General features: G+C 47.6%; 1 protein-coding gene across 4 annotated transcripts in view; it reads right to left on the minus strand.

Moving 5' to 3' along the window:
• Positions 1–13592, minus strand: part of FLAD1 (flavin adenine dinucleotide synthetase 1) — a 444813-nt gene that overhangs the window by 81224 nt on the left and 349997 nt on the right. For all 4 annotated transcript variants that reach the window (XM_069650211.1, XM_069650196.1, XM_069650209.1 and 1 more), the window contains exon 8: positions 2259–2390. In XM_069650211.1, the coding sequence (XP_069506312.1) occupies positions 2259–2390 (132 nt within the window). The remainder of the gene's footprint in view (positions 1–2258; positions 2391–13592) is intronic.

The raw sequence follows: 13592 nt of genomic DNA on the forward strand, positions 1-13592 counted from the left end.
TAACTTCGGACCACCACAACTGCCCATTTCAATGAACCATGGCATGACATATATTAGATATAATGAAAGATTTTTCAGACATAGAAAATCCGTTATTGATGATGCCCTTTGCTTTTGGTGTAATTGTATTTGTATTTTATTAATTAATTTAGCACTTTCAGCAAAGCACTGTAAATGGTAAAACGGTACAAATTATATGATAAGAATTTCTCAATACATAGCTAGCAAGCAGAAGAAAGGAGAATGTTTTTGAGATTAGGCGGAATAGCTTAAGGGTAGAGTAGGATCTAATTTCATGGGGTAGAGAGTTCCAATGATTAGGTGCCAAGTGAGCAAAGGACCAGATACAAGACGGAGAGCATCAGGGTTTGGATACTGCAAGTAGGAACTGGCCTTGTGAACGAAGGGAATGAGAAGAGACAAAGAGTGAGCTGTGAAGAGCGATAAGGGGTCAAGTCCATGTATTTGAAAACAGGGCAGAGAAAATGAAAGAGTAGGCGAGATTTGAAAGATAGTCAAGAGAGGGATCCAATGCAGGGGAAATGGAACTATGGTGAGAAGGACAGTATAAAGTATGTATGGAAGAGTTAAAAGATTGAGCAGAGTGGGGTTATTATAGGCAGGAAGACCAGTGAGTAAGGCAAAAAAGTAGTCCAGGAGAGAAAGAGTAGAGATAAGTAGTTTGGTAGCATGCAAAGAGAGGAAGTGACATGCTTTACCTATATGGTAAAGTTGACAGTGGCAGGAAGTCGCTGTGTTAGAGATATGTGTGGTGAAGGAGAGAGAGAGAAGTCAAAGTAAGTGCTAAGATAGCATGCTTAGGAACAGAGACAGATTGTATGGAGGAAAGGAAATAGAAGGGGAGACAGAGGAGGGAGGAATGCATTTCTGTTTTAGAAGTGTTGATATGTAAGAAGTGGGTGTACATCACAGATTGTACTGCTAAGAGACAAGGGACATGGTGGTCTTGAGAAAGTCCAAAAAAGAACAAAAGATGACATATTTGAGAATTGTCAGTGCAGAAGTGGGAATATAGGCCAAATGAGAAAACCACAGAGGGGAGAGGTATATAGTGAAAAAGGAAGAGGGACAAGGATTTAGGACTGCAGTTGGGTGTTAAGTGTTTTTCATTTTTAAACCCGTTTAGGATAAGTGTGACGTGTGTACATAGAAGCATAGGGGCTCAATTTATTGATCACTGTGGGTGTACTGGATTGCAAGGTTGGAGATTTGAGATCACCAATGTGGCCCTGCAAATGAAGACAACATCTCGAATACCTTGATAAATGTGTGCACAGGACTACCAAAAGTTACTAGCCAGATGTGTCTTAATGGACACTGGATTTACATCTTTATGCATTATCATCTACTGCATTTACATACATTTTGCAATTTTTTCTGTGAACAAGCAAAAGTAATGTGAAAAGAATATGAGGATAAAAAAGAAAAGGATAGGGGGATTCAGGGTGTTTTCCCTCTTTCTTTTTAAAAAAGATCCACATTGGGTAGATGTAAAGACATGTAAAATACAATGTGATGAGCCAATATTTGGTCTAATGTAACAAACACGGATGCATTAGACATCTGAAAAACAAGTCTGTCCACATCTTCGTGTCGCAGATTTCTAAGAGAAACTTGTGGAGGGTTGCAATGTTAATTGAAGGTTGGATGTCGTTAAATTAGAGGCTCATGTCCTAAATTGACCGAGTCTTTTGTGCAATACTTTAATCCAGGTCTGGCTATCAATTTACATAACTCCAATTCATTCTGGTGCATGCAATCCACCTCACATGTAGGTTTCGACTTCCATCAATGCTTTGGAAAGGAATTGATGGGGTGTCTGAATAAAGCCACTTTGCTGCATTAAGGGTTAACCTAAAAGTCATTGGACAAGAATCAACAAGTTCAAGTCTGAAAGCGCCCAAAGAAACCTGGGCTGGGGCTGCTCTCCCTCATGCGTTGTACTGTTATACCCATTACCAGTAACAATTTACTGGAAATAAGCCTGCTGCAAAGCTGGGGTTTCAGACAGACATAGGGGTGAGATACGAACAAGAAGACAGGTAGGATTTGGTCCACGCTTTGACATGTTTGACATGACATCTTGAGGCGTGAGCCATGAGTTGCATCCATACCCCTGCTACTGGTGGATGTCAAGTCAGGTGCACTACCAAACACATAAAGGACAGCACATGGACATCACAGGGTTTCCCACGGGGGTAAATGTTCCATATGGCTCCCCAGACAGCGATAGTTACTTCCTGGATGTGCGCTCTTCATCTTCGTTCTCCAGCATGTAGGCGGGTCGGTAACACTCCTGGCCAACGTGGTTGGTGTAGCGCTGTGAGGGGTTCTTCATGGTATTGTCCATGCTGCCCAGGGAGGTGTATCTGACAAACATGCAGTAGGAAAAAAAAACAATCAGAGAGCATGATTAAGACACACAAAAGCATCATCAAAGTAGCACTACTTGCACGCAGAATAAATAACTGACAGAGTGCAATGAAACATTCCGGAAAGGTTACTCACCACAGTGACAACAGTACACTTAGTCCAAAGTCCCCTTTCCTCTATACTGATGGGGCATCCCACAGAACAGGGATGGGACCAGAGCCTGTTGCATAGCGGCATTTTCTATGACTATCTTGCACGGGCACACCAGCCACACCCTTGCATGCGCCACCAAACTATCAGTCTCTTTTTTTTTTTAAATTGGTTTTATTGTTTTTCAAACCTAGAGAATGCAGTTTTCATTACAAGGAATACAGAATAACTCAACTGCTTTACAGTTGCACATACTTAACGACTAACCACAACTTGACCCCCTACCCCCTCCCTCCACCCAGCAGCCCTTGAAGCGACAACTGGTCTAAAATAAATTTTACAGTCCGGCGAAGGAGTTCATAGGCAAAAGAATTTTTGGAAAAGTGGCATTTGCATAAGACATTTCAGAATTAACATTAGAGCAGTAGGCAGATCATTGCAATGGAGCTTTAGCTGTATCATGTTGCACACTCAACTTTGTGCGATATACTTGGCTCGGAACTCGGACCATTCATTGTCAATGGAAGTGCAGTCACCATGAATGGCTGCTGTTAGCTTGTCCATATTGAAGATATTCCGGGAGACCTTGATCCACTCAGCTTTAGTTGGTAAATTAATTATTTTCCACACAGTTGTAAGGCAGGCCCTCGCAGCAAGCAAGAGCCCATGTGTCATTATGGGCAATTTGGTTGTTTGTTCTTCTGTTTCGACCAAACCAAATAGGATCAAGAGCGGGTGCTTCTCCCTTTCCTCTCCTTCAATCTCTTTTATCCAACTGAGCACTTTGTCCCAATATGCCTGGACCGCCGTACATCCCCACCACATGTGCCAGTAGTCCGCTTTCTGGCCACAGCCCCGCCAGCAGAAAGGACTCACATCCTGATACATCCTGGCTAGCCGGAGTGGGTCGTACTGCCACCTATACAAAAGCTTGATCCCGTGCAATTTGTACTGGCAGGAGATAGAGGTTTTCGAGGTCCTTCTACAAATCTTGAGCCATGTTTCTGGGGTGAGATATCTCCCAGGGTCTTTTTCCCACTTATGTTTCAAAGTGATTGAGGGGGTTGTGTTGACTCCAACTAGTGCTGCATACATTGCACTGATGAGTCCCTTGGAGCCTATGTATGTGTCTAGAATTTCTTCGAACACTGTGAGGTCTCTCTGTAGGGCCTCCCTCCAGACCTCCCGAGTCATAACACCTTTTAGTCTTAGGTATTGGAAAACTGAGAGCCGATCTATGCCGAGAGCTTCTTCCAGCTCTTGGATAGTGATGAAGGCGTTATTCCTCTGTAATTGGCCTGCCCTTTCAAGCCCTGCCTCCTACCATGATTCAAAACTGCCTGGATCGAGAATGTCATCCCGGATGCCCGGGGCCCATAAATGCGCCAGGGGGAGGGCCATGTTGTGACTCCTTTCATTCCTTTGTTTGGTTTCCATATGGCCCATATGGTCCCGAGGATGGGGTGGTTTTTGATGCTATTTCGTAATTGGGGCCCAGGTACCCATAACCATTCCCCCACAGTAAAAGGACGGAGATAGTAGTTGTCTAAGCCTATCCATTGAGGGTCTTTTTGTTGTCTGACGTGTGGGATTAGTACTCGCAGTTGTGCTGCTCTATAGTACAGCTCTATGTCTGGGAGACCCACCCCGCCATCATCTTTCGGGAGGTGAAGTAAGGCAGCAGGGACCCTGGGTTTTTTGTTTTGCCATAGGAAGGTGTGTAGTACTTTTTTGGTGGTTATAAAGTCGTCTCTGGGGAGTTGGATGGGGAGCATCTGAAATAGGTAAAGGAACTTTGGCAGGATTACCATTTTAATGGTGTTCAGTCGGCCCATCCACGAGATGGTGAGCCTTGTCCACCGTTCAATGTCTTTTTAGCATCGGGGGGAAGTTGGCTTCAAATAGGTCACCCAGGTTACGAGTCACATTGATGCCCAGATATCGCAATGTAGTGAGACTAACCTCTATCCCTAGGGGTGCAAATCGCTCAACCTCTGAGTCCCTACTCTTGTCTAGCGGGAGGAGGACCGATTTCTCTGTGTTGATTTTCAGGCCCGCCAATTGACCATAATCCCCAATTATTGCCATGGCCGCCGGTATCGAGCTCACGGGGTTCGTTGTATGCAGGAGGATATCGTCAGCATATAGGGCTAGCTTGTATTCCTGATCCCCTACTTTAATTCCTCCCACCTTTTTGTCAAGTCTAAGCTTCTGTGCCAGTGGTTCGAGAGACAACACAAACAGTATAGCAGATAATGGGCAGCATTGCCTGGTGCCTCTCTCTAATGGGAACCACCTTGAGTAGCCACCGTTCACAGCTACAGAGGTCTGGGGAGCTGAATATATTGCCTTAATGGCGCGGCGTAGTTTGGGGCCAAGACCTATCCAGACTACAACTCTTTCTAGGAACTCCCAATCGACTCTGTCGCAGGCCTTTTCGGCATCAAGCGACAGGAGGGTGGGGTCGTCATTCCTCCCCTGTGCCGCGTGTATCAAGTGTAACGTCTCCCTCATCGCGTCAGCTCCCTGTCTCCCCATAACAAAGCCGACCTGGTCCGTGTGTATTAATTTCGGTAAATGCCTTTTCAATCTGGCCGCTATCACTCTCGCATATATCTTGGCATCTATGCTAAGGAGTGATATGGGGCGATATGACCCACAGTATTTGGGGTCTCTGCCTTCTTTTGGGATGACCGTTAGGAGGGCCTGAGCAAAGGACGTGGGTGCCTGCCCTGTTTCAAAGATGTGGTTGAACAGGGTCACCAGGAAGGGGGTAAGGAACGCAGTGAACCTTTTGTAGAAGCCAGGGGTGAAGCCATCGTCCCCGGGCACCTTTCCTGACTTAAGACGTTAAATGGCATCAGCCACCTCCTCCTCAGTGACCGGAGTGTCAAGAGCTTCCGCCTCCGGGCATGTAAGCGCCGGGAGATCTGCCTCTTTGAGATAGGCATCTACACTCCCCGGTGGGGGAGGAGGGTCACAGGTATATAAATCTTCATAAAAAAAGACAAATGCCTCTCGTATGCCCTCTGGGGAGGATTCTGTTGTATCCACGAGAGTGCCATCTGTCCTCTCTATCACGTCTACCCATCTTTCTGCCCTTTGCGCACGGAGCCTTGCGGCAAGGAGAGCATCGGCCTTGTCTCCTTTTTCATAGTACTTTTGTTTAAGGTATTGTAAGGTCTGGGTCACCTTGCTCATCTCAAGGGCTTTTAGCTCCTCCCTTAATGCTTTAGCTTCCGCAAGGTGTGCAGCTCTACGTTGAGGAGATTAGCCTCCAGCAAGGTGCGTTCCCTCTTTTTCCTCGCCCCCTCCCTGATTAGGATCCCACGCCACGTGGCCTTTGCCGCTTCCCAGACATTCACTTTCGCGACTTCACCCGTATCATTGGTCATGAAGAATTGTTTGATTTCATTTTCCAATTCTTCCCTGAAAACCACATCCGACCACAACATTTCGTTGCACCTCCACTTAGTGTTGCGATGGGCAAGGCCATCCCAGTCTAGTTCCGCCACAACCATGTCATGGTCAGACCATGCAATGGGATGTATGTCTGCGGTGTGGAGTATTCTCATTAGGTCTTCCGAGAGGAACAGATAGTCTATTCTTGTGAGCGTGTCATGAGGGATGGATCGAAAGGTAAATCCTTTGTCCATTGGATGTAAGTGACGCCAAATGTCCGAGAGGCCGTATAGGGCAAGCATAGTTTTAATTTCTGCATGTTCCTGCAACCGGGGAGGTTGGGAGACATTGTGTGCGGTTTGCCTATCCATGGCACTGCTCATCCATGTGTTAAAGTCGCCCCCAAGTATAGTATGACCTTGCGATTTATTAAAAAGCCATTCACTCGTTTTAAGGAGGAATCTTTTTTAGCCTTGGTTGGGTGCATAAATTGTGGCAAGGGTTACAACTGTGTTTTGAATGGATCCGACTATTAACATGGCCCTACCCTCCGTGTCAGACCAGGAATTTAGGATCTTCATGTGGAGATTCTTCCGGACCAGGATCCCCACTCCCCACCGCAGCTTTTTTGAGGACACCCGAACTCCAATATGTATGCCGCACCAGACCACTGGGGATCCCCTTCTCGCTACCCTTCTGATATTTCGTCTCTTGTAAGAACATAATATCAATGTTCAACCTCTTAAATTCCCTCGCTACCAGCGAGCGTTTAGTGGGGGAATTCAAGCCTTTTACATTGAGTGTGCATATGCGTAGCTTGTGATGTCTAGGTGTTGCTGCCATTGCAATGTGTGAGGTAGCCCAATAAGTGCGCCTGCCTCAATGTCTCTGCTCTAAGCGTCTGCCATATGCCTATTCCTACACAAGTAAGCCGGTTCCTATGTGGCCTTATGGGGGCTGCTGAACATCCTTGTCGCTCAGCCTTCAACAGTATTAAGTGTGCCTTTCTCTTCTCATTTTCGTATTCATCCGTTCCACCTGACCTTTCTAGTCGCACTAGCCCTCCCTCTCACCCCCCAAACCATACGGCGTCCGATCCGGCTGGGTTATGTTCACCCAATCGTCTTCGGACCACCAACGGGAACCGCACCTCAAACGGTCCCAACCACATAATTATAAAACATAACCATGAGCCCCCAACTCCCCCCCTGCATATGTAAACATGTTAACGAACTGAACTGCATTTCAACAATAGGATCTCAGTCATTTGCACCCGATGTTCGGCCGCCGGTAAAATTTTGTAAGGGCCCTCCTTCATTTTCATATCGGTTCACACCACCTCCTACGTGCTACCCTTTCTCGGGCCTTACACAGACCTCGGCTTCCTCCATCTTCTTTAGGGTCCACTTAAGCGCATCGAGTCACATCATCCAAGTGTACCCTTATCCCAGGTTGCTTTGCGAGCACCTCTTCCGCATCAGGTGAGGTGGTGTGAGGACAACGATTCCACTCTCCCCCATTACTACCCAATGGATGTCCATCCGACGTTCTCAGGGGTCTTCTAGTTAGCCTAATGTCCGTCGTCAGGCGCACCCATGAAAAGAGAAACAGGTAAAAGAACAAAGTGGGTTCAATGTTCGGTGTCCGGGGAGGCGTTCATCCGTCTATATTTCCTGGCGCCCTGCATCTTCTTTCTCCGTGGACCTTTGGTGTGCCATTCCTTTGCCTCTGGCCTGTTTCCCCTCTGTGATGGTTCCTCCTCTTGGGTACCCAGTAGGTCAAATATGCAGCACCTAATATCCTTTTCTGAGACTAGTTTGATGGCATTGCTTTCCCATTCAAAGGAAAGCGAGAAGGGATAACCCCAACGGTATCGGACCCCTTTTTCTTTCAGCATTTTGGTGAGTGGTTGGCACTTTCTCCGCATTGCTAGTGTGAGGGAGGATAGGTCTTGATATATGGAGACATGTACCAGGCCCAACGCGACTTGCAGAGTGTTTCTGGCCTTGTCCAAGACCCTGGCCTTGTTTGCGTAGTAATGGAATCGGGCAAGCACCGATCGCGGGCCTCCTGGCTTTCCCCCAGCCCTGTGCACACGTTCAATTTTGGGTTTATCAATTGAGTCATCATTGAAAAGCGACTTCATTATGCTATGCAATGTTCTTTTCAGGTCTGACTCGGTCTCGCCTTCATTCTCCAGAATTCCGAAGATGCGTATGTTATTGCGCCGCTCTCTGTTTTCCAAGTCATCGATTTTTAGGCGAAATTCCTCTTCCCTAGCTTTGAGTCCGGCGAATAGCACGTCCATTTCGGCCTCTATGGTGTTCAGCAAGGTCTGGTTGTGCTCAAGTTCTTCAAGCCGGTCCTCCATCTAGTCCATCCTTTGAGTTATTTTATCGATTTTGCCGCCAATGTCAGGTCTCATACTCTGCATTTCGTTGAGGATATCGGCGACGTCTGCTTTGGTGGAGGCTGCCTCAGGGCCCGGTGCTGATATAGTGGCGACTAATAATAGTGGTGCGTAATAGCTGTGTTGCGAGGGTGAGAACTGGTATGCCGCCAGTCTCTCCTTGGCGTTCATATGTTGGGTTTGGCGGTGTTTGGGCAGGAGATCCCACTAAGGGTACAGCCAAAGAGTGAAAATCGGGGCTTGTCCCTGGTTCCACAGCCACCCGACTGAATATGGTTCAAGGTTGGAGGGTGCCCTCTGGTAGAGGAGTCTGGGCAGTTGAGGGGGGCAGGGTGCGTGCTGCTCCTTGGTTCATTGGGGGGCACCGTTGAACCGTGTTGAGGTCCAGTGGAAGCGGGCATCGTTATGGACGTTGGCTCTGAGAAGGGCACATGCCCCGCAGCACACGGGGGCCCAGCTCTCAGTGCGGGGGAGCCTTTCCAATGGGAGGGGTGCTCCGCTGTCGGCGAGGTCTTGGGTGTAGGCCCAGGCAAGATGGCGTGGGGGAGATCTCCTGACCAGTAGCTTTTATTTAGATTGAGGTTCAGGTCCCAGAGGGGGCGAAAGACTGGTGGTTGTGCAGAGGAGGGCAGACGCCCCATAGATGGGGGCCCAACCCTCTGCACTGTCATCACTTCGGGCGCAAGTCCCTTGCCCCGATTTCCGTGGCTGGCTGTGGCGTCTAAGTCTCCCAGGGCACTGTGCTTGTCCTTCGGAGCAGCTGGGCAAAAGGCGTAGGCCACGTTCAATATATACAGTGGCCCGAGTGTCTGGCCTTGATGAGGGGGCCCTCTTGAGGCCGCGTGCCGCCTATCGCAGGGGCCCGGTTATGGTGGGTGGTTCCTATCTGCACCCCAAACGCTATCTTCGGCCCCGGGCCCGTGAGGAGAGTGCCGGGGGGGATAGGGAGGGCCCCAAGCCAGGCAAAGCGCTGCTGCATGCTCTGAGGGGGGTTCACTTACCCTCTCCACAGTTTCCTTTCGCCCGTGGCCCAGAGCTGCTCGGGTAGCTGCGCGGGTAGTGCGGACACACTCGCCCACCCCAGATGGTCGTTCGCTCCGCAGGTGAAGCAGCAGGGCCTGCGCCGTTCGCAGTCGGCTCGTGGAGGGAGCCGGGTTCCTCGATGTGCCGTGTAGTCGCGTCCCGCTTTCCGGCTGCTGCGTATGCGGCGGGGAGGGGCCTTGCTGTCGGATGGACTTTACTCCGGGATGGGAAGTCCGTTTTTCACCCAGACTTCGCTCAGCGGGTGGGGGGCCACTTCGGGTGGCACGAGCAGCAGTTGCTTCTCCACAGGGGGGTCAAAAACAGGGGCTCAAAGCGCTTTTGGGACCCAAGGGTGCGGAGCTCACACGGTGGTGCTCATCGTCCGTGCGCCCCCTGGTGGCCAGTCTATCAGTCTCTTTTTAAAGACGAACCTGGTAATTTAGGAGGGAGGGTGTATGGAGGGAATGAGGAGTCTGGACTAAGAGTACATTTGTCTATATGATAAGTAACCATTTCATACTCTTGTGTAATGCCCCCTTTCTTCCATACTGATGGGAGGTTCTTGAGGATCACGTGTCCAAAAGCGTATTGTTCCTCAAACCTGTACCCAATGAGTAATGTTTATAAAAGAAGTGTGGAGTTCCCCATGTCACCACCATGCATATGTCGATCAATGGACTATGACTCTGAAAAGCTACCGAGGCAGAATGTGCTCTTAGAAGGTGAGCATGCAGGCCATTGGGCAGGGTATTCCCTCTGATGTTCTAGGCCTCTGAAATCACCATGACCAACCATCGGGCGGTTGTTGCCTTAGATGCTGCCTTTCCAGCTGCTGCCCCTCCAAACTTTACAAAAAGGTGTGAAGCCTTCCTTATCACTTTCGTCATCTCCAGGTAGAACTTGCCACATAGATTGTGTGCAGTGCTCTTTCTGCCTCTGTTTATGGATCAGTAAAAAAAAAAGTTTTCTGATTGATATGGACAAAGAGACCACCTTTGTTCGAAAATCGGGCTAACTTCTCAGTGGGATATCTCGCTAGAACTGTTGCTGTTCTGTGTTTAGCGCCGGAACTTCGGTGGTTGGCAGCTGGTGGCGTAGCTCACCTTCCTGCCAAATTTCAGCCTTAGAGCTTTAGACGATCCTGCTCTGGAAGGTCTCTTCAACCGCGACTGGAAGGACCCCTGCAACTTGCCCTCCCCGTCCTGTAAAGTGTCCTGAAGAGGTCAGCATCTGTGCTTTCTGCATTTCTCCATCGCCAAGGGTTGCACTCTGCTCTTGGACCTGACCGGAGGAATCCTTGCACCTGCACAACTAAGCGGAACGAACAGCGGGAACTCCAACCTCCAGTCGACCCATCCAGTCATCTGGAAAAATCAAACACTGAAGGGGGGGCCGGTAGGGGGTGAGCAACCGCAAAGTATCTGTCGCCCCCAGTCCGCCATAGGATAACATTGAGAACAAGTCTGTTTGTACCTTTCCATTCCACTGCTTTTTGTTGGTCGCACCTTAGCAGTGTAACCTGAAAAATAAGAACACATTTTTACGTGGACTTATTGTGGATCCCTGACCCCACTCAAACTCTCCTGAGAATAGCCTTGACTGCTCTCTAATGCTACCTTGATTGGTTATTTTGGCTAACCTGTCAGAGGTCCATTGTTCACTATAACTAGGGTGGCCTACAGGATTCAATAGTGAAAGGGTTGCCTATTTTGTGGTTATGAAGGCCCCTGCTGCGGCCAAAAATGTTCTGCACAAGTCCACCAAAACGCTCGATTTACCCAAATGTAAAAGAATGTACATCAAGTTCTCCCTGAATCATGGAAGATGTCCTTTCCTTTATGGTGCCGATTTTGAAGAGAGAAGAGAAGACAAACCAACATAATTATCAACTGATCACTCTGATTGATATAGACAGTAAAGTCTTCTCGTCCCTCTTACTACGGCATCTGGAGGAATAGGCCACATCTGTTGGCCGGCTGTGTACATTTTGCAAGGGGTATTCCACAAATGCAAACGGCTTGGTGGTGAGAGCAATACAAGAGCAGGATTGGTCAGATAAAAAGACTTCCCATACATATGCAGCTTCAACAGACCTCTCAGCAGCCTTCAATCGTGTTGACCGAGGTAGGTTTTGGGGGAAGTTGTCCAGATGGGGAATACTGGGAGGGCTATTCAAAGTAATATGGGTCTCCATAAATCCACTGGTATAAGAGTGAGACTGAATAGAGAGGGGCTACTTTCTCGTAGCATAAAGACAGAGTCTGGCCTAAGGCAGGGATGCGTATTGGCTCCCTGCCTTTTTAATCTGTACGTGTCGGATGTGGGGGAACATTTAAGCCACGCCGTATGTATTCCTCCTAAGCTTCGATCGCTGAAAGTGACATGGCTTGCATATGCCGATGACTTCTTAATCTTCGATAACACGCAAATAGGTTTACAGCGTCTTAACAGATTTAAGCTTATTTGCCAAAGAAAATGGTTTTACCATCAACCCTGACAAAACCAACTTCCTGGAGTTCACTTAGGGGAGTAAGCACAATCGATTTAAGTGGCACTTAGAAAATACAACCCTGTCCAGTTCAGTCAGTGTTACCTATTTGGGTTTCCACATTATGAGGCAACCTTCATTGCAAAATATTTGTGTTATTTTGACTCAAAAGGCAGCATCACTCTCTAATCAGCTGATGAAAATTGATAAAGTATGGGCATTTTTCAATGAAGCCAGCGTTGAATTTTTATGAGGGTAGAATTGTGTCCAAACTACTCTACGGCTAGGAATTATGGCCCAGGAGAGTGTATGGTTGGCTGTATCCAATCGAGGCCTGTGTGTGGAAACCGGTCTTGTGTGTACCTAACACAGTCGGCATCACAGCAATACGCTAAGAATTGGGTATGCTTTATTTACAGGTGCAAGCAAAGTGGAGGCTCTTGTGTGTGTATTGTAAGATTAAAACCTCTGCTGAAGGTTCCCTAAATTAGGATATCAATCTAAGTATGTTTGCGAATCAGAAGCCAGGGTCTCCAATGTACCTGGCATTAGTGGGAGAGTACTGCAAAATACTGCTGGGCGATATTAATCACAATGTAAAGGACTTGGTGGCAACTCCTGGGAAAGCGAAGACCGATTTGTTTGATGGAGATTGGTGTAACACGATTGAGCAATTCCATAATGACCCATCCCTACAGCACCTGTTGCATGAGCATGGAAAAATAGGGACGGTGGCATCCTACTTGCTCATGTTTCCGAATCGCTTTTTCCGCTCTATTTCAATGTGTACTCGATGGAACTTATTACCAACTAGAGAGGTGCTATTGAAAAGTGGTAAGATAAACAGTTCCGAGGCTTATTGCTGCTTTTGTAACGATGGGGAAACAGTAGAAACAACCAGGTACCTACTATAATCACGTTTAGCCCTCAGTGTGGAGAGACTGGCTTATTTTAAGAAACCCCTGCTAACAATAAATTGGGCTGATTACGATCATTTGTGGAAGCAATGTTTAAGTACTGACTCAGCAACAGTGGGAGTTGCAGTGTCCGGGTTCTTAAATTCCTTAAAGCTAGGAAAAATAGGGGTATAACCAGTGATTAGTCTTTGTTTTAGCTCGTCATTAGAGGTGTCCATTTTTTAAAACTTTTTAGAACTGCTATTTAATTGAATGGGATTGAATATTACCATGTATTTTTTTTTAAAGAGAGTTACATCGGAACAAAGCATCACATCAGCCGCATAATTCCATCATTACCATAAGCTTATCATCAAGGCACAACAAACATTGTTTTACTTTTCATGGGGTAGTCGGGGGAGTAAAATCGCCATCTGACAGCATATTACAGAGGTAGTTTCTAAAGGGGGCACAGATGTCTTTAGGGCGGCATGATCCAGACACAGTCAAAACGAATTGTTCTTCACACTCATTTACCATAGTGAGTTGTCTAAGGAAATCGTCCTTCCGGGGTGCATTAATTGACTTCCAGCTATTTAATAAGCAGCGTTTAGCAACTATACATGCCACATTGAATAGTCGTCTAGTGGTTTCAGCCGCTTTACCTATATCCTCAAACAGGTATTTTAGTGGTGAGGGGGAAGCAGGGATAGAAGTGATCTCCACCAGGGTTTCTGCCACCACGTCCTGATATTTTGCCACCAGGGAGCAAGACTAATACATATGATATGCATTCGCATCGGCGGCATCGCATTTCGGGCACTTCCGT

The sequence above is a fragment of the Ambystoma mexicanum genome, chromosome 1p (genome assembly GCF_040938575.1).
Source record: "Ambystoma mexicanum isolate Mex_15411 chromosome 1p, UKY_AmexF1_1, whole genome shotgun sequence".
In the NCBI taxonomy this organism is placed as follows: domain Eukaryota; kingdom Metazoa; phylum Chordata; class Amphibia; order Caudata; family Ambystomatidae; genus Ambystoma; species Ambystoma mexicanum.